Raw genomic sequence first — 27,876 nt, 5'->3', positions numbered from 1 at the left:
AGTCAGCCGCCGTTCCGCTCGACGCAGCGAACTACTCGGACGACAGGCGGAGAACAAACCTCGTCCCCGTCGACTGAGCGTAACAAGATGACGATCTGCAAGAGGGGGGGGGGTTGGGGGGGGAAGCACCGCTGCTCTCATCCTGCCCGCGCTGCTCGTACAGTGCGATTGTTTATTTTCTCTCTCCGAGTTTGAATCCCGGCTCTCAACGGCCCATCTCCGTTGTGGCTGCGCGCTTGTTTACACGTCGGTGGGTGCGCTATGTTAATTGACTGCGGTCGTTTTTGACCGTGCCCCCTCGGCTGGCTGGCAGCATACGGCAGCTCTCAACACGTTTGTGAATTTTATCGTGGCCCTTTTTTGTCGATCCGGCCTTTGGGATGCAACGTGTCCGTCAGCGGGGTTGGGGAGAGATGGAGCGATGAAATCAGCGGGTGCCGCCTGGCGAGCGTGGAACGTGGTTGGGCCAAGGTCGGTACAACCACGTGCCAGCATTGGCCCAGCGTTGGCCCAGCATTGGCCCAGCGTTGGCCCAGCGTCGGCATGCTCACCGGGCGAGTTGATTATTGCATCGCAGGATCGCGAGAGGTGGCAGTGTCTTGGGGACACTTTCATTCAGCAGTGGATTAAGCATGGCTCACGACGACAATGATGACGATATCAATGTATCTGCTGGATGAAGGCATCCCCCCAAGCAGCACTCTTGCAGCTCCAGTTTGTATTTTGAGCGGCGGGGGGGGGGCTCCGGCCTGCCCGTGACGGAATAGCGCGTTCACAGCAAGCCGCGGACATCTGGCACAATCAGTGCGATTATTTTTATAGCGTGAGGCTTGAACCTCCGTCCGTTCTGCCAAGTAGAGTTTCGCAAGGAGCAATGCAATTCCCACTCCTCCCTCCAGCAACACCACCGGGCGATGGGATCGAAGATCGCCCCTCGCGAGACAGGCAATGCCGCGTCATGCGTCTTAATGGGTTTAGTTCGCCATGGGTGGCGAGATATTAACTACCTCGCCTGCTATACAGGATGTCGTGGGTTCGATCCCGACCCTGAGGCCTGCTGTATATTTGGAGTGTGCGTGTTCTCTCCGTGGTCGCGTGGATTTTTTCCAGGTACTCCGGTTTTTCCCTCCACATTTCGAATCCACAATACGCGTTTTTGGCTGCTATAAATTTCGACGTGATAAGCCGCTTCATTGGGCTATCATTTGCGACCAGGTCGCTTATGAAAAAGAGCTGTATTATAGCTCAGTGGGCATGACCTGTTGAAATTAAAAAATAGTTAGTGTTTATGGTTTATAGTTTAACCATGAGGCACATGAATCAATAACCTTGTAATCAAGTTGGCAGACTACGCTTAATTGATCAGAGATATATTTTTACTAATTGCAATTCCAAGCCTTAAATGCTGTACTACACCTCTGTATCATCACTACGGTACAACACGTGGCCGTTATAAAAACTAATAACCGTCCCCAAGTGGCTCGAACGGCCTCACATTCAACATCGGCAACAATCAGTATAATAATGAATGGGGTTGAAATTTGCTCATTTAAAAAATGACATCGCAAATGACTCAATTGGGATTCTACATGCACAGCAGCAATCATCGCCCCCCAGCCGACAAGACAAATGGGCCTGGTCGCGCTCGCAAATGAAACTCATCCTGTTCCCACGATTCATCACCTTGTTAAACAAAATAAACGTGAAACTCGAACGGCCTGGCAAGCCCAGGGAGACGGTGACCTTGATGCATTTCACGAATCTGTGCGATCCACCAACCCTCGCCGCCTCCACGGTGTTTGCCACGCGCACAACCAGCGCCGGGTCGAATGCAAAGTTCAGGGAAGATTTCTCTTCCATCGCCCACTCACGTACTGCCTAGCAGATTTTACGCATCGGTCGATTTGTCACTAGTCAATTGCAAGAATCGAATGTCTTTTGCCCGCGGAGATGCGTGCTTGGCATTACGGAGGAACACGTGGATTAGAAAACAGGTGCAAGTTGGGAAACTTCACTCAAACTGTTAAGGAGAGTGGACAGGCCACGTAGCTTGCAAGAGATGATGGTCGGTGGCCGTGGTGACTCACGAAGGAGTCACAGGCCAAGGAGAGAAGCAACAAACTCAAGTTGGTTTGCAAGCGAGACATGGCTAACAACTTTTGGAAGCCTTCATTCAGCAGCGGACAGATCACGGCTACTGATGATGAGTGCAAGCCACTGAAGCTATGCACTTTTAAATCTGGATTGAAAAGTACTTTCTTTAGAACTGCTTTTTGTGTTTAGTTTGTTGTCCTTCCCCCGCACCACCGATCAGCGCGGTTGGCTACGTACGGTGCAGAGGAAGTTCAACATACATACGTTAAAAATAATTTGAATCAAGTAATTATTACAGTACTATTTAAAGGACACTGAAGTTATCCGCGAGAAAACTGGTATAACAGGAAGGGTAGCAGCAGCGTCAGTAGGAGGAGCAGCAGCAGCAGTATCAGCAGGAAAAGCAGCAGTAGCAGCAGCAACATGAGCAGCCGCAGCAGCAGCAGGAGCAGCAGGAGCAGCAGCAGCAGCAGCAGGAGCAGCAGCAGCTACAGCAGCAGCAGCAGCAGCAGGAGCAGGAGCAGCAGCAGCAGGAGCAGCCGCAGCAGCAGGAGCAGCAGCAGGAGCAGCAGCAGGAGGAACAGCAGGAGCAGCAGCAGCAGCAGAGCAGCAGCAGCAGCAGCAGCAGGAGCAGCAGCAGCAGCAGCAGGAGAAGCAGCAACAGGAGCATCAGCAGCGCGCGCAACACATCACGCCTGGGATTGCCAATCGCTAGAGGGTGGCTTCCTGCCCGGCAACAAACACCGACCCTGGTGGCACGCACTTCCCGCTCGACGCGGGGCCTGTTTTGGCGAGCGACGTGGATAATCGCGGCGCGATTTTGTTTCGTTTCCTACTCTTGTCCAGTGCGGCCCGGCGGAACGCGCCTCTTGCTTTCGCACGGCCGTGACTTCCCATGCATACATGTGGGATTCACTCAGAGCCAGGCCTGTGTGAGCACAACACTTAGATTGATTTTATTGGAATGAAATAAAAATTCGCGGCCGAGTCGCCAAGTAATGGGTGATGACGGCCCATGGGCCTTCGAGGCGTTACGTTACCCAGCAGAATTTGTTTAAACGCTCTCCAGCGTGACTTATCGGAAGCAAAACCGAAACAACGGTGTTTCAGTTCCATGAGATTTGTGAGTTGCAGGGAACCCCCAACTGTGTTGAACATTTTTTTATCTAAGTTTTTATTTTATTTTACCAGTAAAGGTCCACACTGAGCTACATAGCTCTTTTTCAGAAGTGACCTAACCACAAATGATAGCTCAACGAAGTGGCTTATCACGTGGAAACTTATAGCAGGCAAGTCCTCTAAACGCACGTCTATTCTAAACGTGGAGGGGAAAACCGGAGGACCCGGGTGAAAAATCCACGAGTCCACAGGGAGAGAGGCATGAAAACTCCAAATATACAGCAGCAGGCGTCAAGGGTCGGGATCGAACCCACGACCTGCTGTATACCGGGCGAGGCAGTTAACATCTCGCCACCGCAGCGCCCATCCCCATGACAAGGTCTCTTCACCATGAGGACGGCGCTGACTTGTGACAGTTCGTAGGATCGCTGATGGTTAGAGTTGTCACGAGGCCCCTCTGTTCAAATGTAGCATTAGACTTGCAAACATATGCACGAATGGGTCATCACGGACGACAAGCCACCACGCTTTTATCTGATCGGCGAGGTCCATTATCTCACGCAATGGAAACCAGGACCAACTCTAGCTGCAAAGGCCAACTGATGTAGGCTTTTTATTTCATTATTTTATGTAAAGTACATTTTTGATACAGTTACCAAATGAACTGGAATGCTCCCGACCTCGTTTGAAGTCGGAAGCTGAGCTGGTTTGAGCCTGGGGTGACCGCCAGGGCATTCCAGGTGCAATAGGAGTGAGGCAACGGGCTGCAAGGTGGCCAGGTAAGGCAGTGGCCTTCAATTTACATTTTAATCGGCCATTGTCTATCCACTGCTGCACGGTGCCACAAACCGTCTCACTCCTGCGCATGAACCGATATCATCACTCATGTCCAGTGGGCATACGCATAACGAATGTATTGGGTCGGTTTGTTAACTGAATCTATGTTTGCGGAGTATTGAGCGTCACCTCCCCACCCGAGTATGCGTGGTGGATTTTCCTCAGGCTCTGCCGTTTCCTCCCAACGCGAAGATAAACTCTCAATCACGGAATTGGCCAAACGTCCCAAAACAGCAAAACCCTCTTAAAAAAGAAGAGTCTTGAGACTCAGTGAGGCTCTTCCTGAGTAACATAAACAGCAATATATTACATTACTAAAGTCTCTGGACGACAGGAATGGTGGCCATTTAGCACCCACACAAAAGACTTCAAAAAGAGGGCAATGAATCACAACGAGAGTGGACATCTCACGTCAGTTGAGAATGTTTGGCTGCTAATAAATGTCCACGTGATAAGCCACCTTCGTTGAGCTATCATTTGTGGCCAAGACGCTTCTGAAAAAGAGCTACGTAGCTCATTGGCGGGGCCTTAGCTGGTAAAATGTTGAAAAAATTAGGCAACTCGTGCACAGGAACGTTTTGCAGGAGGAAAGATGAAAGCACAGCGAGGATGCTTCAAATACGTTGCGACGGAGTTTAACTCTTAAGTAAAAAAAATGAAATTAAAATTAATTAAATAAAATTATAAAATAATTTTTATTTCATTTCTTTTAACTACGTGACTTTACCGAAAAAACTAAGAGTATGAATCCTTGCAGTCACGAAAGCTTCAAATCTAGAATTTAACTCTTAAGTCCACGACTCATTTCCCACCATCTGCACTCAATGTGCCATCTCGGTTTTAAACATTATGTGCAGATGACCAGTCACACCCATCCATTATCATCGTCGTCACAAGCCAATAACACTCCACTGCTGGATGAAGGCCTCCCCGAAGCCATTACCCTGTCTCACGACCCTGCTATGTCACTGAGCGCGTGCCCACAAGCCGATTTCATCGCTCCATCTCCGTGGCGGATGAGGTCTCTTAGCATGCGTATGTTCACTGCTCCACGTGTTCCGTTAAAACACTCATTAACGGATCTGGCCAAACATTCCAAAGAGCATGGCTCCTCTTGAATAGCAGTCTTGAGACTCCACAAGTAAATATTCCCCGGATAAACAGAGGACGCATTTTTTCCCTGATCATGTGAACCAAGGTGTTTAACTACTGCCTGTACTGTACATGTCAACCCACTGATGGATGAGTGGCCTCTCCACACCGTGCAGATCATGGGGTTTCCGTCGACCATACTTCACCACCCTCGTCTGCGCAGGTTGGTGGAGAGCACAGATGTGGCGTGGGGCTATAGAAGTACAGTATAACAATGGATTATTTTTGTTCTGCTCTGGCCTCTATCCACCACGCATCCCCAGAGCCTATAGCACTTGTTACGCACCGCGGTCACCCTTCGAGGCACTGTCCACGCTCCGCATTGCTTAGATTCTGAGATCTGATGAGATAGGGCGCATTCCAGGTGAACTGGTCACTTCAACTCCACTTACTCCGACACACACCGCTGGATTTAATAATGGCTGTTTACATCACGACACCGCTGCTTCATGAATCAAACGTCGTTGTTTTGATTACTTTCACGTGTGTCAGTCAACAGTGTCTCCGTGCTCACACGCCCGATGGGCGGAGTCCCTGGGCCTGTGGTGGAAATTCCACATTCCTCTGGTGGGGCCCAGCACATACGTAACATGACCGCAAGCAAATTACAACGGTGTTTGTAGGGATGGCAATACGTATTACAAATCCACGTTTGCAAATTCATTTGTATTGCAGAGCCCACGGATAACATCAGTGTCTTGCGGTATAAGAACCTATCCTGGTCCTTCTTCGAGTTATGAACATGCCCTTTCATCAATCCACTACCGGATGAAGGCCGACCCCACGCACCACGGTGGCCATTGCAGGTAGCGGTCCGCCAACTTCATCCTCAAATGAGATGCCAAGGTCGGTGTGCAAACATCGCCACTGGGGATCGCAGCGGCAGCTGCAGCCTCACACTCCACGCGACAAATACCAAGGAGGGCGAGAAACGGAAGCGAGTGTGGACCGTGGCCCACGTCAACGTCCAACGTCGCGTGCGGAGACCCGACCAGCGAACCTCCCCGGTTGCAACCTTCCACGCCGCCAGCGGTCGACCCGTCACCCGAATCAGGGAGCCGGGGCCACGTGGCCGACGCGGCCGCCCCAACGATGCCACAGATGGCGCCATCGAAGATTCGGCGGCCTGCGAGTGGTGCGGACACGGATCCAAAACCGTCGTCGGCTCGCGCATTGTAAACACTCCGCCGCCGCCGCTGCTGCTGCCACATTCACCCCTTTGAAGGAGGAACGGGACGAGATCCACTCCGCTTCTGAACAGACAATTGAGTCAGATAACAACATCTAAAATTGCAACTTTAATCTGCGGCTATTCATCCATACGAAAAGAGAAGAGGCACCGAGGGAGACAAAGACGGCCGTCGTTGCTGGTCACACGCCACCCGATTCCAACCTCAAACTGCGTGAGAGGTTCCCGCAAGCGGCATCGGAATGCAAAATTGGCGATCTTTATCTGTGCCATTATGAAACAGCCACCAATCGTGATGGTCGCCCTCTCTCTCTCCGTCTTATCAGTCCTCTCACTCGGCTGAGATTCGCTATCTCTTTGTGATGGAGGGCCAGAGACCACCACCCCACCACCACCACCACACCTCAACTTGTCGGGAAGATTCGTCTCACTGGAGCCCCCCTGGAGCTCCACAGTGGCAGCTCTTCCGCCAGGAGGAGTGGAATCGTCGTCTTCGTCGTCTTGCCGTCGTCGTCGTAAGACCGACGATGTCGATGGAGAGCAACTTCTACAATGTCGCATTCAGGTACTGCGATATTTTGCTGTCTTTTCTTGGATTTTCTGTTTGCACATAGTCACTTTAAGATGTTTTCTTGTTCATGTTTTTTGTTTTTTGCGGTTGCACCCGATTCAAGAGCCGAATGGCTCACAGGGCTACACCAAATAAATGAAACTTGAGGTGGCCAAGCCCTGATAACCGCGTAAGGAGCAGCGGAGTGGTCTGTCACCATCATCATCATTCGTGTGAGGACTCCTTCGCATTTGTGGATCGGGGCATTGCGTCGCTTTACGTTGTCACGGTGTCTGCTCTGGATGGCCACAGTTGAACATTTCCCCTCTGTGCATCACCAGGTTGGCATCTGCGTCTACTGCTGCCACAGCGGATGCGGTTTTAGGGTGGACCACGGCCAACGGGGGGAAGATCTAAACCCAGGAAGATCTTCTGCATTGGGTATTTCACAACGAGCTTGTCCGTCCCGTGAGTTCTTTCGGTCTCCCCAATCAGCTCTCCAAGCGTCAGGAGTGGAGCGAAGCCCACTTGTGATAACTTCTGCCGAGTGACATTGGTTCGAACTTTGGCAATGCCCTCCCGCTAAGCCGACAGCACGGCTTGCCCTGCAAACAACCTCAATACTTTTCCTCCAAGCAAGGGGCGTACAGTGTGCCCATGTCCCAATCTTTGGAGCGACTTCCCCTTTCTGCATGTGACCCGGAGAACACGCACAAAGAAGCAACGTTTCGTTCACCCAACGAATACACTCAAACACGCTTTCGAAAACCTTCGCACGCACGGAATCGGTCACCCGGTGGTGGGAATCGGACCCAGGTGGGTTTTCGGTGCCATTAAACACAACAACAGCAACAACAAAAACTCAAAGACTCTCCCTACAGTCTTACACAGGCTGTTGTTAGCGAGCACCTATTAAGACAGGCACGTGTACGAGGACATGGACATGCGAACCGGCACCACGCCCGGACGCCTTTGATGTTTTAAACACACCAGACTCGTTTACGGCTGAGTAGACCTAGGCGATGCCCAGAAACGATGTAATTTTGCCACTCACACGGTCATGTTAACCGTGGCGGGGGCTCCAACTCTGTTCACCAGGTTCGTAGCGCAGTGCGCTAACCGATGCGCCCACCGCTCCTCTCCCAAACAAAGGTCCCCCGTATAGCTTCAAACAGACGATTGGGACGAGTGCTGTGGGCGAGTAGCACCTATGAAGGGTCGGCACACACGAGGGGGCGGGTGGCCATCATCACCACGCTCGCCAGCCTTTGCCCACACAAGCGCCGACGTTTAATTTCAATGCCGAGTCGACCTAGGCGAGACCCGGGACCGGCTCGGATTACGCTCACAGACAACTAAATACCCGCAATGGAGCTGTTGACCCCGAGCGGGAATCGAACTCTGTTCACCGAGATTGGAGCGTAGTGCGCTGATCACTGCACCACCGCTCCCCCCCCACACACACCCACACACTACACACACACTACACACCCACACACTACACACACCCACACACTACACACACACACTACACACACACACTACACACACTACACACACACACTACACACACACACTACACACACACACTACACACACACACTACACACACACACTACACACACACACTACACACACACACTACACACACACACTACACACACACACTACACACACACACTACACACACACACTACACACACACACTACACACACACACTACACACACACACTACACACACACACTACACACACACACTACACACACACACTACACACACACACTACACACACACACTACACACACACACTACACACACACACTACACACACACACTAACACACACACTACACACACACACACTACACACACACACATACACACACACACTACACACACACACTACACACACACACATACACACACACACCACACACACACACCCCACCCACCCACCCCCCACACACCACGCCCACACACCACACCACACCCACACACTACACACAGCTACACCACACCCACCACACACACCACACACTACACACACCCTACATCACCCACACACCCACACACAGCCACACCACATACACACTACACACACTACACACACCCACCACACACACTACACACACCTACACTAAACCCACCCACACCACACACACTCCCACACACTGCATCGCCCACACCACACACCACTCACACCACACACAGCACACCACCACCCACGCCCCACACACACATCACACACCACACACACCCCACACACCACACCCACACTACACCCACACACTACACACACACTACACACAGCTACACCACACCCACCACACACTACACACACCCTACATCACACACACACCCACACACAGCCACACCACATACACACTACACACACTACACACACCCACCACACACACCACACACACTACACACACCTACACTAAACCCACCCACACCACACACACTCCCACACACTACATCGCCCACACCACACACCACTCACACCACACACAGCACACCACCACCCACGCCCCACACACACCACACACACATCACACACCACACACACACACCCCACACACCACACACACACACCCCACACACCACACACACTACACCCCACACCACACACACACACACCCCATTCCTTACCAGCAGAGTCCCGGCGCTCACACGCGAGTGGCAGTCCCGGACCAACTTGTCCAGAATCTTCATTCGCTCCTCCATCGCGGACTCGGGGCAATGGAGCCAGCCGCTTCGGGCAGCTGCCGATCCAAACACTGAAACTATCACTCGCGTCAATCAATTCGATTTAAAACTGACTTAAGGTGGGGGTGGGGGGCAGCCCCCCCTCCTCCTGGGGGGGGGGCTGTTTGCATAAACGAGCCTCTCCAAAAATTCCAAATCCTTTCGTGAGATATGAAAAAGACAACAGCTTTTGCGCCTCTCCTCCAAAACACGGGGAGGGAGGAGGCAGGGTGGGAAGACCGCTCAGACGTTTCGAGCGACGCTAAGCTTCTCAAACCAGCCCCGTGGCTTATGAAAGGACTTTCACGCTGCCTGCTAAAGGCGTTCGTCACAGCACATCGAACCGGCCGGCAAATTGGTGGTTGTGGAGGCTCTTAAAAACTGATTTGCCACTCCGGGACTTGCTGCTGCTGTCTGTGTGGTGTGGTGCCTGCCTGCTGATGATTCTCCTCCCCCCCACCGGTTCGGCACGCCACGTGGGCGTGGTTGAAGCCTGGCTCGGCCGAAGAGTTCCACTCCTCCGATTAGCCGGCGCTGTCAGCCAATGCGATTTGTCCGTGAAAACAAACTTTGGGGAGACGGGGGAGGAGGAGGAGGTGGCGGTGGTGGGGTTGGTCTGTGTGTGTGTTGGGGAGATGGAGGTGATGGTGGCAGTAGTGGAGTTGGTCTGTGTGTGTTGGGGAGATGGAGGTGATGGTGGTAGTAGTGGGGTTGGTCTGTGTGTGTGTGTTGGGGAGATGGAGGTGGCGGTAGTGGGGTGGTCTGTTTGTGTGTGTTGATTTTCTCTCGGTGTGAAACGGGGAACGCACCGAATAGATTTAAATCAGGTCGTGGTTGATGCTGTCAAATATATTTCGAGAGTAAAAACAGATAGGTGGTATTAGAACGCTGTAAGATATGGGGTAGCAACGGGGCATCGCAGCCTGTTGCATCCTTATCGAGCTTCTATCGCTACGACCAATGCGACGTGTTCCCATGGACTTCACTCATCGATATCCTCGACCGATGTTGAGGGCTGGGTGTACCACACGGTCTCGTCTCATTCACTGTTCAGTCCCCACACGTAACACGACTTTCCCTTTCTACCTTCTCACATTGCTCGGCTTGGAATTCCCTTCCACGGTCTGTTTTCCCCAAACTCCTATAACCGTGGTTAATTCAAGAAGTGCTCTTTTCTATTACAACCGTGATCGCGTTGTTTTTGCTGACGTTTCAGGCACGTGCTCAGTAATGGTGCTGAAGTTCGTCCTGTTATTGCGTGGGGTTTTTTTTATTCTGAAAATCCTCACTAAAGCTCAAGTTATTTTTTCACGCGCGTCCTGCCATTCACATATTTCCATCATGCTAAGCTACATTTTGTTTGGGCGGAAACTGGACCGAGACATCTAATTTCAACTGTACTGCCACCTCCTGGCCACATCCACCCCGCAGGCTTCAGCTTCAACATCCGATCCCACAAACCAGAAGCTTGCCCCCCTCCCCCCCCGTCAAATGTATCCTCCTGGGCACCCCCCGTCAAATGTATCCCCCCTCGGTGCCCCCCTCCACCGTAAAATTTACATATTTTCCTCTTTATTGTCCAGCGCATTGGGCCCCCTTCGGCCTGTGGGTTCCATTGCACTGTGAGCCTTGAATTCAAAGCAGCAGACTACGTATAGGCACGCTCAGTGGACAAAGGTTTCACTTCACAAATACTATTATACTCTGACTCTGCAAACATGTACTTTGCAGACTTTACATTGCCTTGTACGGTATTCTAGATTTAGCCATGCTGTCCAAATTCAAATATTTTAGCCAAACAACATGGTTATTTTTTTTAGCCAAAAGAAATATTTTCTAAGTTGATTGCAGATCCTCTTTGCAGAAAATGTGTGCGTGGCTTGTAAGACGGTTGTTAGCACCAGCACGCACGACCATCAAAAACAAAGCACAAGAAAATACAATCAATGTTTTATTCCTTTTTAAAGGTTCAAATAACGCTTTTTGTTAAAAAAAATTATCACAACATATACTAACTTCATCCCAAAATAAATGTCTCAATGCTGCAACACTCATGAACAGGATGAAATACTCCAATGCCCCAACTGCTACCGTAGGCATTAAAAGCAAAACGGACTCTCAAACGCACTTTGATTAAGCAACACTGTCGAGTGTTGGCACTTGGTCTTGAACTTGTGAAAAACTTCAACACTCCCTGCCATCAACAGATGCAGGGGCAAGACGAATGGAGGGGGTGGGGGGGGCAGCTGATGGCCACACATACCAAGAAGGCACGCAAGGTAGCAAAGGTCCGAGTGGAAATGCTTATGCAGTGCAGTGGGCTTTCCAGATCCCCCCCGTGAAAGGTTTGGTTAAATACCAGCTCTGTGCCATACTAAAAGGGCACTGACCAGCATAATAAAATATGGCCAAAAAAACCCTCATGACCAACAGAGCGTGTGGTGACCTTCATCCAGCAGTGGATTGACAAGGGGCTGAACATTATTGTTATTTTATACTGAAGGGCACACGGCAATGGGCACCATTAGTCATTAATCCTAGGAAAGGGCTTTTACACGAGCTGCTAGGATACGGGCTCAAATTTATCCCAAAAAGGATATTTTCTGATCGCTATCAGGGCAAACCCGTGGCTAACAGTTTCCGTAAAAAGCCCAACATGGTAGTGGCCTGCAGCTCTTAACAGCCACATTCTCCCAAAGTGAGGATATCTGGGCACAATCCACCCACCACTCTAGTACTGTACATTCATATTTACGGCAACTTGCAAGCCAGCTTTCAGGTCTCGGCAAATGCGCTGACAGGGTCTCCGATTCACGTGTTTTGAGAATTTTCTCCCTCTGTACCATTTCTGGCCAAAAGTGTGACGATGTCTTCTTCACTAACAATGGTGAAAATTGCGCAAGCAAAGAGTGTTGGCCACTTGGTTTAGATGTAAATCTGACCCTTGGCGTATAATAACTTGAAAATGCCCACAAGGGTTGGATCTGCAGCACAGATTAATCGGCAGGGTCGTAGCTATCAAGTGTGCAGTTAAAACTGCAGCAAGGCCCATAGGTTGGATGGGCCCCAGCGTCGGGCTACGAAGGAGTGGACCATTTTTGACAGGGGCCCCAATTTCACGCCTTGCACCAGAGCCCATGGCAACCACGCTATGCCATTGAGCATGGATGTGGCTGCTGCAGAGGCACAGGCTTGATGGTGCACGGACGAGAGCGGGTGGAAGAGACAAAGTTAAAGCTCTCTGCGGGCTCCCGAGGTCACGCGCAGCGCACAAACCGCAGCACAGGTAAACTTTGAAGGCATTTAAAACGAAATGCAAACCAACGCTTACAGTGGAACCCACTTGATAGCACTCTCTAGTGGCCAATGTAGAAAAATCGACCTGTAATCAGCAAGATTCCACCATCATCTCAACATCCTGAATTAATCCTTGCCGCAAACACCAGACATCGATCTTTGGCTGCAGCAGTCGGGAGGTTTCACAGCACGACCCGTCCGTCCCGGGCGGGTCTCGTCAGTTGATGAAGTTGTAGACGAGGAAGCGTGGAGTCTGGCAGTAGCGCATGGCGAACAGCTTGCCGTCCGGAGTGGGGTCCGAGAAGGCCAGCTCGTTCTTGCTCAGGTACACTCCGTACGAGAAGTTCCTCCTGTGACACCCATGCAGCAGGAGTAAGTGGTAAAAATGGGCATCGTGTGGACATAAAGCGCAGTCAAAGCTTTGCATTAGGGACTTAAACACATTGTAAAATGTGGTCTCATAAACAGAGTACCGAAAATGTATCTGGCTTCCATCTCTTTTCTGCAGATCCATTACCCAAAACCTTACAAAATCCTTCACTTTCCATTAAAAAGCCACTTAAGTGCCTTACAGTTGGCATATTCCAAATAACACTCAATCGTAACCGACTATATATTTCTGCTGTGATTCAATGAGATGATTTGGTCTGTGTGAACCACCTAGTGCCATCGTCCTCTGGTTACCTAAACATAAGGACAAACCGTCGCTCACCGCAGACAGTCCACCATGCGAGTGGCGATGCCACGCCGGCGCATGAGGCTGAACACCCAGATGCGGCTCACGCCACAGATGGCTGGCTCTGCCACGGAGGAGCAGCACCACGCCTGCTGCCTCTCCAGAAGCGCCTCGAGCGGCTCGCCGAGACCCTGCGCTGCTGCCGCCACCGGCACCGCCGCCACGGCCACCGCCGCTCCATCACCCTCTCCTCGCCCGACCCCTTCCTCGGGGGGTCTGCTGCTCTGCTCCGGTGAAGCCTCAACTTTGGTCGTCGCCGCCGTGGGCTGCGGGGATCTGGTTGCCCCGTTGATGTCAGCCAGCTCGCCATCCAGCAGTGGAGCCGCTCCGGGTTTCGTGTCGTCGCCAGCGCTGGCCGTCTGTGGCGAGGCGGCGGCATCCTGGTCTGGCTTTGGCTGCTTATCTGGCAAAACTCGGTAACCCTGCAGCGTAAATAATTGCAGCATGGATTAAAAGTGGAAGAAACCGGATGAGTCTTCAGGACCTGGTGAAGGATCGAGAGATGGAGCTTGACTATACATTAATAGCCAGACACAGCCTAAAGACCCTAACCTGACATGATTAATTAATTATGATTTAAGGCTCGCAACCTTCCAAAAGCTGATGATAAACAATCAATAAAATGTCATTAAGAGTGAGCAAATCTATGGTGGGAAAATTAAAAACCAACACACACTGCAATTAACAGGCAGGGCCAACATGTATAATGATTAAATAATTCAATGGCTATCATATGTAACTGCCAATATTCATTAGCAGCATTCAATAATAAACCATCCATTATGGTTAGAGATGAATGCAGGACTCACAAAACTTACTTCAAAATAAAATAAAAACAGCAAACCATCTACTTTCCCAGCAGCTGCTTTAAATATACAACACACGTTTGGAAGTTCCAATGAGCAAACAGCAATGAGTGAAATCATCAAGAGGATGGACATCTTACCTTGGTGATGTGCTCGGCGATGAGACAGCCCACCACCTTTTTGTCGTTGGACACAAAGAGCAGAGTCTTCGTGCGGGATGGATTGCGCAAGCCCGCCACGTGGAAGCCGAGATCTGCGTCCACCAACTCCCGCACCTCCTCTACCTGACAACATGAAAACCAAAAAATAAAAACCGTCATTCACGAACTAATTGGCGGTAATATCACCAAGGCACATGAGTCAGGTGAGGTACACAGCAACAAAGGAAAGTGCAGGACAGATGCTCACAACAAGCATTGCGCTGGGTGGCTTAAACTTTAACGGATCTCAAATTGCACCTATCATGCTAACCACATGCCCACTCACGCACACATCCCGCCCATGCAATAAAAATGCCATTATGCCAAACCACATGCCGAGAAGTGCAAATTCATACACATCAGTTTTGTAAAGAACAGTGAGTGCAGTATGTTTTGTGGGTTTTTTTGTGCCACACTAATACACACCTGACATTGAACTGTGTTGAGTGTTTAATATCGAACCTATAATCCACCCAAAACTCCCGATAAAAGGAGCAGATACTTAATTTAACAGGCACAGCCATAGGTTATGATTCATCATGCAAGCGCAACACAAGAGTATTCTATATCTGCCAAAAAATGCTGAAAAGTGCTGATATTGTAACGGTGAAGACATATTCCTCCCAACAATTCCCATCCACAGCTGATTAATCATTTTGACGAAAACACCCATGAAAGTCATAATATCTTTAATTGTATTTTGCCCCATGTTAGGGACACACATTGTACACTGTGCAGACAATGATGCATATTTCACTGTCACATATCACAACAATAAACTACCTACACGCAAATAACAGACTCAAGCCCTCAGATATTGACAGCCTCATCGCATAAAAAACTATTAAAAACACAACTTTTTACACAGAAGGCAATATTGAGAGTGTGAATGTTTGCGCTGGAGCACCTTTTTCAGAGCGTATTTGGGGTCCCCGGGAAGTACTAGGATGATCTTTCCGTCAGGAAACTCCCCAATCACCCTCTCTTTCTTCCAGCCCTGTACGTTACACACCACGTGTTAGGAGAGCCAGTGCTTGCACAACGGTTTACAACAGCCCTTAGAAATAAATGCTGGCAACTAGGAAAGGCACATCATGTTCCTCTGTACCTGCCAACAATATTCTTGTTCTACTTTCCATATTAAACACTACCGTGTGCTCACTCTAAAACCATTTCTTTGAAGGATCGATTACAAATTCATATTCTCAGGTTTTTTCGGTAAAGTCACGTAGGTAAAACATTAAAAGTAATGAAAGTAAAATAAAACAAAACAAAAATAAAAATAAAATTCACGACGTTTCGGAGGCAACACAAGTCTCCGTCATCAGGTGGGACCGTCACAGCCAGATTAGCTGCATCAAGTGAAGCAATGATTCAAAATGTAATCCCTTATAAGCAAGTTGAAGGGGGGGAGGAGAGGGGGGGGGAGTTCATCAGAATGTGGTAGCCAATGAATGGAACGTATCGGGAGGGAGGGGGGTGGGAGGGGGAGGGAGCCAACAAAACATTTGGCGACGGCTTGGACGCGGCTGCTGCGCACGCCAACACAATGGGCAGAAAGGGGGGAGGGGAGGTCTGATACACATGATAGAACAAAGGAACGAAAATGCCCATGTTTATACCAATGCAGGCTGAAAAATGAAGAGAGTACTGTTAAAAATAACTGGGGATGTTAACACTCGGTGAAGTAAATTAAAATAGTGCCTGTCAGATAAGATGGTCCAAAAAGTGTAATTAAGTCTTTTTTGCGTGGTTAATAACATCTTTCCAGTGATTACTGAGTTTGTACCCATCATCACGGTTGAAATTATGTCTGTGTTTGTATATTTGTATGGCTTCGTGTACAAACCTTTGATGGTAGCCAGGAGGCTTGCAGAGAACCTTGGTCTCGGAAAAGACAATATCATGAGAGCCCGCCGAGTTGTAGCAATGATCGGCAACGGCCGAAGAATCAGTTCTGCCGTGTTTCAGATCTGACTTGTGCTCGCGGACACGATCAGCAACATGACGTTTTGTTTCTCCAATGTAGCAATCACCACAAATGCAACTCAATTTGTAGACTCCAGGATACTGTAAGTCAGGAACGACATCCTTCACAGATGGAATCAGATCACGGATTTTATGCACTGTGCTGAATCGGACTTGGATCTTATGTTTGTTTAGAATTTTGGAGATCTTTTTGGTCACGCCTGCTATGTATGGTAACGTGATAGTTTTGGTCGGAGTTTCATGTGGTTGTTTCTGTGTGGTGGGAGAGACAGCTTGGCGGATAGTACGGTCAGAGTATCCGTTCATCCTGAGGGCCCGATGTACATGTCTTAATTCATCAGTCAGGTGGTGTTGGTCAGAAATGCCATGGGCTCTGTGGTATAGCGTTTTGATGAGAGACTTCTTTTGAGATGGGTGGTGGTGGGAATCCGGTTTCAGGTAGGAATCTGTGTGGGTGGCTTTCCTGTAGACAGAATGTCCCAAGGATCCGTCAAGCCTCCTCTTAAACAGAATATCCAAGAATGGTAGTTTACCGTCTTTCTCCACTTCCATGGTGAATCTGATAGATGGGTGTCTAGAATTGATGTGGTCCAAGAAGTGGTTCAATGCTGGGAGGCCATGTGGCCAGATGACTAAAGTGTCATCCACATATCTCTTCCACAGGGAAGGACGCAGGGTGGATGTCTGGATGGCGTCTGATTCAAACTTTTCCATGAAAATGTTGGCTATAACTGGTGACAAGGGGGAGCCCATAGGGGTACCCTCATTCTGTTTGTAGAAGGTGCCATTCCAGGTAAAATAGGTGTTGGTGAGGCAATGCCTAACCAGCGCAGGTACATCAGAATTCAATCCCTGTTGGACTAAGTCCTCAATTATTGTTAGGGTGTCCGGTACTGGGACTTTGGTAAACAAAGATACTACATCAAAGCTGACGAGAATGTCATCAGGAGATAGTACCATGTCCTTAACCATAGAGACTAATTGGGTTGAGTTGAGTACTGCCGAAGAGGTCTTGCCTGTGAAGGGGAGCAGAGTATCTGATAGAAAACGGGCTAGTTTGTACGTCGGAGAGTTTATCGTCGACACGATGGGTCGTAGCGGGGTGCCTTCTTTATGGATTTTAGGAAGACCATAGAGTCTGGGAGGTCTTGCCGCCGATGGTTTTAGAGAGGGACGTTTGCTTGGTTCGATTAGGGAAGTCGAACTCATGATGATACTGTTGGTTTTTGTCGTTAGGCTTTTAGTGGGATCGTTTTTAAATTTTGGAGTAACTCCCATCATTAAGAAGGTCCAGGATTTTGTTGTTGTATGAATCTTTATCCATGATGACCGTGGCATTGCCCTTGTCTGCCGAGAGGATGACTATATCATCTCTCTTTTTTAAATTCGCGAGTTCAGAGCGTTCGTTTTTGCTGATGTTACTAGTGGGTTTCTTAGCATTCTTGAGAATAGTAGCTATTTCAACTCTTGCTACATCAGCATGGATGTGTCCTATGCCTCTGAGGGCTACATCAATCTGAGAAATCATATCCTCTACTGGTATATATTTAGGGGTGACGGCGAAATTTAGTCCTTTGGCCAGTACCGTTTTTAGATTGTCAGAGATTGGAATGTTACTCTGATTAATCACGGTCTTGTTAACATCCAGCTTTGCGATGTGTGGCTCTGGTTTCTTTTTAGATAGGAGGTTGAATTTAGAAATCAGGTTAGCTTTGCATTTGGCTGACATTGAGTCAGCAGAAGCAGAAGTCATGTTATCAACGTGGTTCCAATCAGAAGGTGACATTTTTTGTGTTAACATTAGATGTGTTTGTAAGAGAGTCTTGTCTAAATTATCGAGTTCAGATCGGAGTAACCTTATTCTCTCCGAGATTAGTGATAGGCTAGCTTTAAATAAGATCTGTTTGGAGTTCGGTGAGGACACAGCAGCGGATGTGAGTGTGAAAGCGATGGGTATTACCTTGTTATCGCGGCATCTCTTGAGGAAGGCCAGCGTCTCGAGAAGCTGTGACTTCTTGTCTCGTCTGTTAAAAACTCTAACAGATAGGTGGAATTCCTCCCCGTAGAGGGCATTAATTCTAGATTTGAAGCTTTCGTGACTGCAATGATTCATATTCTCAGGTTTTTTCGGTAAAGTCACGTAGGTAAAACATTAAAAGTAATGAAAGTAAAATAAAACAAAACAAAAATAAAAATAAAATTCACGACGTTTCGGAGGCAACACAAGTCTCCGTCATCAGGTGGGACCGTCACAGCCAGATTAGCTGCATCAAGTGAAGCAATGATTCAAAATGTAATCCCTTATAAGCAAGTTGAAGGGGGGGAGGAGAGGGGGGGGGAGTTCATCAGAATGTGGTAGCCAATGAATGGAACGTATCGGGAGGGAGGGGGGTGGGAGGGGGAGGGAGCCAACAAAACATTTGGCGACGGCTTGGACGCGGCTGCTGCGCACGCCAACACAATGGGCAGAAAGGGGGGAGGGGAGGTCTGATACACATGATAGAACAAAGGAACGAAAATGCCCATGTTTATACCAATGCAGGCTGAAAAATGAAGAGAGTACTGTTAAAAATAACTGGGGATGTTAACACTCGGTGAAGTAAATTAAAATAGTGCCTGTCAGATAAGATGGTCCAAAAAGTGTAATTAAGTCTTTTTTGCGTGGTTAATAACATCTTTCCAGTGATTACTGAGTTTGTACCCATCATCACGGTTGAAATTATGTCTGTGTTTGTATATTTGTATGGCTTCGTGTACAAACCTTTGATGGTAGCCAGGAGGCTTGCAGAGAACCTTGGTCTCGGAAAAGACAATATCATGAGAGCCCGCCGAGTTGTAGCAATGATCGGCAACGGCCGAAGAATCAGTTCTGCCGTGTTTCAGATCTGACTTGTGCTCGCGGACACGATCAGCAACATGACGTTTTGTTTCTCCAATGTAGCAATCACCACAAATGCAACTCAATTTGTAGACTCCAGGATACTGTAAGTCAGGAACGACATCCTTCACAGATGGAATCAGATCACGGATTTTATGCACTGTGCTGAATCGGACTTGGATCTTATGTTTGTTTAGAATTTTGGAGATCTTTTTGGTCACGCCTGCTATGTATGGTAACGTGATAGTTTTGGTCGGAGTTTCATGTGGTTGTTTCTGTGTGGTGGGAGAGACAGCTTGGCGGATAGTACGGTCAGAGTATCCGTTCATCCTGAGGGCCCGATGTACATGTCTTAATTCATCAGTCAGGTGGTGTTGGTCAGAAATGCCATGGGCTCTGTGGTATAGCGTTTTGATGAGAGAATTCTTTTGAGATGGGTGGTGGTGGGAATCCGGTTTCAGGTAGGAATCTGTGTGGGTGGCTTTCCTGTAGACAGAATGTCCCAAGGATCCGTCAAGCCTCCTCTTAAACAGAATATCCAAGAATGGTAGTTTACCGTCTTTCTCCACTTCCATGGTGAATCTGATAGATGGGTGTCTAGAATTGATGTGGTCCAAGAAGTGGTTCAATGCTGGGAGGCCATGTGGCCAGATGACGAAAGTGTCATCCACATATCTCTTCCACAGGGAAGGACGCAGGGTGGATGTCTGGATGGCGTCTGATTCAAATCAATTCAAATCAGACGCCATCCAGACATCCACCCTGCGTCCTTCCCTGTGGAAGAGATATGTGGATGACACTTTCGTCATCTGGCCACATGGCCTCCCAGCATTGAACCACTTCTTGGACCACATCAATTCTAGACACCCATCTATCAGATTCACCATGGAAGTGGAGAAAGACGGTAAACTACCATTCTTGGATATTCTGTTTAAGAGGAGGCTTGACGGATCCTTGGGACATTCTGTCTACAGGAAAGCCACCCACACAGATTCCTACCTGAAACCGGATTCCCACCACCACCCATCTCAAAAGAATTCTCTCATCAAAACGCTATACCACAGAGCCCATGGCATTTCTGACCAACACCACCTGACTGATGAATTAAGACATGTACATCGGGCCCTCAGGATGAACGGATACTCTGACCGTACTATCCGCCAAGCTGTCTCTCCCACCACACAGAAACAACCACATGAAACTCCGACCAAAACTATCACGTTACCATACATAGCAGGCGTGACCAAAAAGATCTCCAAAATTCTAAACAAACATAAGATCCAAGTCCGATTCAGCACAGTGCATAAAATCCGTGATCTGATTCCATCTGTGAAGGATGTCGTTCCTGACTTACAGTATCCTGGAGTCTACAAATTGAGTTGCATTTGTGGTGATTGCTACATTGGAGAAACAAAACGTCATGTTGCTGATCGTGTCCGCGAGCACAAGTCAGATCTGAAACACGGCAGAACTGATTCTTCGGCCGTTGCCGATCATTGCTACAACTCGGCGGGCTCTCATGATATTGTCTTTTCCGAGACCAAGGTTCTCTGCAAGCCTCCTGGCTACCATCAAAGGTTTGTACACGAAGCCATACAAATATACAAACACAGACATAATTTCAACCGTGATGATGGGTACAAACTCAGTAATCACTGGAAAGATGTTATTAACCACGCAAAAAAGACTTAATTACACTTTTTGGACCATCTTATCTGACAGGCACTATTTTAATTTACTTCACTGAGTGTTAACATCCCCAGTTATTTTTAACAGTACTCTCTTCATTTTTCAGCCTGCATTGGTATAAACATGGGCATTTTCGTTCCTTTGTTCTATCATGTGTATCAGACCTCCCCTCCCCCCTTTCTGCCCATTGTGTTGGCGTGCGCAGCAGCCGCGTCCAAGCCGTCGCCAAATGTTTTGTTGGCTCCCTCCCCCTCCCACCCCCCCTCCCTCCCGATACGTTCCATTCATTGGCTACCACATTCTGATGAACTCCCCCCCCCTCTCCTCCCCCCCTTCAACTTGCTTATAAGGGATTACATTTTGAATCATTGCTTCACTTGATGCAGCTAATCTGGCTGTGACGGTCCCACCTGATGACGGAGACTTGTGTTGCCTCCGAAACGTCGTGAATTTTATTTTTATTTTTGTTTTGTTTTATTTTACTTTCATTACTTTTAATGTTTTACCTACGTGACTTTACCGAAAAAACCTGAGAATATGAATCATTGCAGTCACGAAAGCTTCAAATCTAGAATTAATGCCCTCTACGGGGAGGAATTCAACCTATCTGTTAGAGTTTTTAACAGACGAGACAAGAAGTCACAGCTTCTCGAGACGCTGGCCTTCCTCAAGAGATGCCGCGATAACAAGGTAATACCCATCGCTTTCACACTCACATCCGCTGCTGTGTCCTCACCGAACTCCAAACAGATCTTATTTAAAGCTAGCCTATCACTAATCTCGGAGAGAATAAGGTTACTCCGATCTGAACTCGATAATTTAGACAAGACTCTCTTACAAACACATCTAATGTTAACACAAAAAATGTCACCTTCTGATTGGAACCACGTTGATAACATGACTTCTGCTTCTGCTGACTCAATGTCAGCCAAATGCAAAGCTAACCTGATTTCTAAATTCAACCTCCTATCTAAAAAGAAACCAGAGCCACACATCGCAAAGCTGGATGTTAACAAGACCGTGATTAATCAGAGTAACATTCCAATCTCTGACAATCTAAAAACGGTACTGGCCAAAGGACTAAATTTCGCCGTCACCCCTAAATATATACCAGTAGAGGATATGATTTCTCAGATTGATGTAGCCCTCAGAGGCATAGGACACATCCATGCTGATGTAGCAAGAGTTGAAATAGCTACTATTCTCAAGAATGCTAAGAAACCCACTAGTAACATCAGCAAAAACGAACGCTCTGAACTCGCGAATTTAAAAAAGAGAGATGATATAGTCATCCTCTCGGCAGACAAGGGCAATGCCACGGTCATCATGGATAAAGATTCATACAACAACAAAATCCTGGACCTTCTTAATGATGGGAGTTACTCCAAAATTAAAAACGATCCCACTAAAAGCCTAACGACAAAAACCAACAGTATCATCATGAGTTCGACTTCCCTAATCGAACCAAGCAAACGTCCCTCTCTAAAACCATCGGCGGCAAGACCTCCCAGACTCTATGGTCTTCCTAAAATCCATAAAGAAGGCACCCCGCTACGACCCATCGTGTCGACGATAAACTCTCCGACGTACAAACTAGCCCGTTTTCTATCAGATACTCTGCTCCCCTTCACAGGCAAGACCTCTTCGGCAGTACTCAACTCAACCCAATTAGTCTCTATGGTTAAGGACATGGTACTATCTCCTGATGACATTCTCGTCAGCTTTGATGTAGTATCTTTGTTTACCAAAGTCCCAGTACCGGACACCCTAACAATAATTGAGGACTTAGTCCAACAGGGATTGAATTCTGATGTACCTGCGCTGGTTAGGCATTGCCTCACCAACACCTATTTTACCTGGAATGGCACCTTCTACAAACAGAATGAGGGTACCCCTATGGGCTCCCCCTTGTCACCAGTTATAGCCAACATTTTCATGGAAAAGTTTGAATCAGACGCCATCCAGACATCCACCCTGCGTCCTTCCCTGTGGAAGAGATATGTGGATGACACTTTCGTCATCTGGCCACATGGCCTCCCAGCATTGAACCACTTCTTGGACCACATCAATTCTAGACACCCATCTATCAGATTCACCATGGAAGTGGAGAAAGACGGTAAACTACCATTCTTGGATATTCTGTTTAAGAGGAGGCTTGACGGATCCTTGGGACATTCTGTCTACAGGAAAGCCACCCACACAGATTCCTACCTGAAACCGGATTCCCACCACCACCCATCTCAAAAGAATTCTCTCATCAAAACGCTATACCACAGAGCCCATGGCATTTCTGACCAACACCACCTGACTGATGAATTAAGACATGTACATCGGGCCCTCAGGATGAACGGATACTCTGACCGTACTATCCGCCAAGCTGTCTCTCCCACCACACAGAAACAACCACATGAAACTCCGACCAAAACTATCACGTTACCATACATAGCAGGCGTGACCAAAAAGATCTCCAAAATTCTAAACAAACATAAGATCCAAGTCCGATTCAGCACAGTGCATAAAATCCGTGATCTGATTCCATCTGTGAAGGATGTCGTTCCTGACTTACAGTATCCTGGAGTCTACAAATTGAGTTGCATTTGTGGTGATTGCTACATTGGAGAAACAAAACGTCATGTTGCTGATCGTGTCCGCGAGCACAAGTCAGATCTGAAACACGGCAGAACTGATTCTTCGGCCGTTGCCGATCATTGCTACAACTCGGCGGGCTCTCATGATATTGTCTTTTCCGAGACCAAGGTTCTCTGCAAGCCTCCTGGCTACCATCAAAGGTTTGTACACGAAGCCATACAAATATACAAACACAGACATAATTTCAACCGTGATGATGGGTACAAACTCAGTAATCACTGGAAAGATGTTATTAACCACGCAAAAAAGACTTAATTACACTTTTTGGACCATCTTATCTGACAGGCACTATTTTAATTTACTTCACCGAGTGTTAACATCCCCAGTTATTTTTAACAGTACTCTCTTCATTTTTCAGCCTGCATTGGTATAAACATGGGCATTTTCGTTCCTTTGTTCTATCATGTGTATCAGACCTCCCCTCCCCCCTTTCTGCCCATTGTGTTGGCGTGCGCAGCAGCCGCGTCCAAGCCGTCGCCAAATGTTTTGTTGGCTCCCTCCCCCTCCCACCCGATACGTTCCATTCATTGGCTACCACATTCTGATGAACTCCCCCCCCCTCTCCTCCCCCCCTTCAACTTGCTTATAAGGGATTACATTTTGAATCATTGCTTCACTTGATGCAGCTAATCTGGCTGTGACGGTCCCACCTGATGACGGAGACTTGTGTTGCCTCCGAAACGTCGTGAATTTTATTTTTATTTTTGTTTTGTTTTATTTTACTTTCATTACTTTTAATGTTTTACCTACGTGACTTTACCGAAAAAACCTGAGAATATGAATCATTGCAGTCACGAAAGCTTCAAATCTAGAATAAATGGATCGATTACAACTTATATTAATGAGATCAATATAATTAAATTTTAGTTGTCACACTGTCTGGCTTAAGCTGCCATTATACCCACTTACATAACCCCTCATATGCACTACAGTCTTTATTATTTAACAACTGTGCCCACCATATACTTCATTACACTGACAAAAACACGAACAGGGTGCTTCAAAAAACTGTTCACACTTCTGAGAATTTGCAATAATACAACAAGATGTGTGCCTCCGCACTCTGCAGTCCACCTGGAGAAGATTCCAGGCATGTGTTGACAATGATGGCGAACAAGTGGAGACGGACTTTTTGAAGCTATTAAAATACATGTTACAGTGTATTATCCATTCTTTTTCCATTAAAAACGATAGTCCCATATAAGTGCTAACATTTTTTTGAAGCACCCTGTACAATAGGCTAAGTATTGAGAAATGTCTCTTCTTCAAAATAGGAAAGACAGACGTTAATATACCTCTTCTTGGTTCTTTCGGTAAAGTCACGTAGAATGGAAAAAATGAAATAATAAAACATAATTAAATAATATATTTTATTATGTTTTATTTTTGTTATTTTATTAAAAATAAAACATAATAAAGTAATATAATAAAATATGATTTTTTTTATTACGTTTTATTTGACTTATGTTATTATTTCCATTCTACGTGACTTTACCGAAAGAACCAAGAAGATGAATCCCTGCAGTCACGAAAGCTTTAAATCGGAACGTTAATATACGTTGACAAATTACCACATTTTTAATTGCTACATGTCGTGGGGTGTTTTTTTGCCAAAAAACACTTCATTACACGAATAACAAAACTGACAAAGTATGAAAGCGCCAAGGATGACGGAATCCAAGTTAATAAAAACATTGATGGTGACACGTTTAGTGTAAATGTGAAGTTGAGAACAGGCAGGCGGGCAGGCAGGAGGGGGCACCTCACCACAAAGCGGATGGTGCTGATGAAGCGCTTGTGGAATTGCAGGTGCTGGGCCTCATCCTCGGGGCTGGCAGCCGAGTACATCATTCCGCACGTGTCACAAGTCTGCACGCCCACCCGCGTCTGCCCCGCATCCTGCCAACGCACAGCACCGTCACACACTGCGACACGTGGTGGCTCTCACAGCGCCTGCTCCCCCCAACAGACCCTTTTGTCAATCCATTGCTGGATGGCATGCCCACAACATGTGTCGTGGAGGTTATTTTAACCATACTTCACCATGCTAGTCGGTACGGGTTGTTCAAGGCAAGAAAGCTGTCGAGACTACAGTAATGGTCTGATGCCATTACTATGGGCTGTACAAAATGAGTATTAAAACTTTTAATGAGAAAAGAGGACTTTTAAAGTGATTTTCAGGCATACCCAAGTGCTGCCACTGATGTGACAATTTTTTTACTTTTCACTGCAGTGAATGCTGCGAGGGCACCAAAACTAGATAAAGTCCATTTTAAAAGCTTAAATTCTTACTAAAAGCCTCAAACTCAGGCCAGAGCCCAGGACACAAAGCCTTGGGTGGTTTTCAACAAGAAAGATGTTTTTTTTTGTGATGCAACTTCCTTTAAAACTCCCATTATATGCAGGAGATGATATACCCGCCAATTTTATTTGCGGGCACACGCTGAACGCCGCTGCCACTCGACACTCACAATGATGAGCTGTTCGTCGTCATCCGTCTGCTTGCGAGGCCTCCGGAGTTTGTGGGTGGACACGGGGTCCGGTTTGACGGCAGGAGTAACAGCGGGTGGTGGCGACGACGAGGCAACGTCCACAGCATTTTCCGGGGAACATGGTGGTGACGGAGGGGGCAGCACGGGTGTGGTGGGGGGCACCGGCGTGCCCTGCCGTGGTGAAAGTGGATGCTTGCCCCCCTTTAACCTGCAGAATCACGTCAAAATGGCCTTGAGAGATGCATGCATCTGAAAAAAGTCAATATAGATCAAGAGTTCAATGTATCCAATGATGTTTATGACCAAATAACCTGGAAGGTGCCAACTCTCCTTTTGTATCTCAGATGCAAACCAGGGTTGAGCTTGCAGATCAGATTGTAAGTAGCTCCAAGGCCATACTACGTGGTCAGCAGTACATCAGGATCAATTGTTGCACTGCACTTATTTTCACCCGCATCTACGCTCCCAAGCTTTCACCTTCCTGTACGTCTTCTTCTTTCGTACGGCTGATGATGTAAATGCAGAGCAACAAATACAATAATTTCACTTTCAGGTGGATTAAGCCAGACAACCGGGTCAAGAACAGCAGCGGAGTGTATCGCTGTGTTGTCTCCTTTTGTATTTGTGGATCGGGCATTGCGTTGTTATACGCTGTACAGTCTGCTTTTGATGACCAAAGTCTGGATGACCACAGCCCACCTGTACTAACCAGCGTGAAGCGTGGTCAAATAACCGGCCCACAACCAATACGGCGTGGGGGAAGGCTCTCATCATCCCGCAGTGGACTGACAAAAGGGCCAAAACGTTTCGACGCCGATATCGCCTGGTGCGAGGTACCCCCGACTGACCTCCCACAAGGTGGTCCAGGGCGGCCTGCCGTGCCGAATATCGGGTACACGGCTTTCGTCACCGGAGACTCTGAACACAGCACAAAACAACCACGATTACAGCACATGTCAATGCCTGACAATTGTGTTCGCGATTCATATGCAATAAACACGGTAACACCCAGGCCGAGGTTTTACCTCACAGCACTGGGCAATAGCCCAGAAGCCAAACGTGCTAATCGGAGGTGCATGGGAAGGACAACGCAACACAAAAAACTATAATGAAAAAAAATGCAAGACTCATATGCGGTCTTGAGTTATTGTTCCAAGGGTAGAATTTTCTTTCCACTATTTAAAGTTGTATCATGTGTTTAAAACGTTCTATATTTTAGCATACAGTGGGATTGTTATCATCTTTTGTCTTGCCTAAGCTGAGGACACTCACAATTGATCCAGGACAAACCTGTTTGACTGAATAAGAGCAAATATGAACACACCTCTGAATACCGAATGTAATACTTAATTACCAGCAACCAGTTGGTTTGAAGGGGTTATATTAAGAATGTTTGTGAAGAGAGAAACCCCACTAGATAATCTTGAATGCATAAAAAACGTACTTAGGG

The 27,876-nt window shown here is 47.7% G+C and overlaps 2 protein-coding genes across 5 annotated transcripts in view; both read right to left on the bottom strand.

Annotated features, from left to right (window-relative positions):
• Window positions 1-10,171, bottom strand: part of LOC144938548 (rho-associated protein kinase 2-like) — a 61,579-nt gene extending 51,408 nt beyond the window's left edge. For 3 of the 4 annotated variants that reach the window (XM_078866473.1, XM_078866474.1, XM_078866470.1), the window contains exon 1: window positions 6,119-6,391. In XM_078866473.1, coding sequence (XP_078722599.1) covers window positions 6,119-6,376 — 258 coding nt within the window. In that variant the 5' untranslated portion in view covers window positions 6,377-6,391. Of the gene's footprint in view, window positions 1-6,118; window positions 6,392-9,594 lie in introns of those variants that run through there. The other variant, XM_078866471.1, reaches the window with a different exon arrangement.
• Window positions 10,172-11,628: 1,457 nt separating this feature from the next.
• Window positions 11,629-27,876, bottom strand: part of LOC144938433 (uncharacterized) — a 25,606-nt gene continuing 9,358 nt past the window's right edge. Inside the window, exons 6-12 of the mRNA XM_078866214.1 lie at window positions 27,275-27,344; window positions 26,406-26,634; window positions 25,702-25,833; window positions 15,637-15,726; window positions 14,670-14,813; window positions 13,700-14,145; window positions 11,629-13,337 (exon numbers count right to left, since the gene is read on the bottom strand). Of these exons, the coding sequence (XP_078722340.1) occupies window positions 13,205-13,337; window positions 13,700-14,145; window positions 14,670-14,813; window positions 15,637-15,726; window positions 25,702-25,833; window positions 26,406-26,634; window positions 27,275-27,344 (1,244 nt within the window). The 3' untranslated portion in view covers window positions 11,629-13,204. The remainder of the gene's footprint in view (window positions 13,338-13,699; window positions 14,146-14,669; window positions 14,814-15,636; window positions 15,727-25,701; window positions 25,834-26,405; window positions 26,635-27,274; window positions 27,345-27,876) is intronic.

This window comes from Lampetra fluviatilis, chromosome 22 (assembly GCF_964198595.1).
Source record: "Lampetra fluviatilis chromosome 22, kcLamFluv1.1, whole genome shotgun sequence".
Taxonomy (NCBI): domain Eukaryota; kingdom Metazoa; phylum Chordata; class Hyperoartia; order Petromyzontiformes; family Petromyzontidae; genus Lampetra; species Lampetra fluviatilis.
This window is presented reverse-complemented; position numbering and strand designations above follow the sequence as displayed.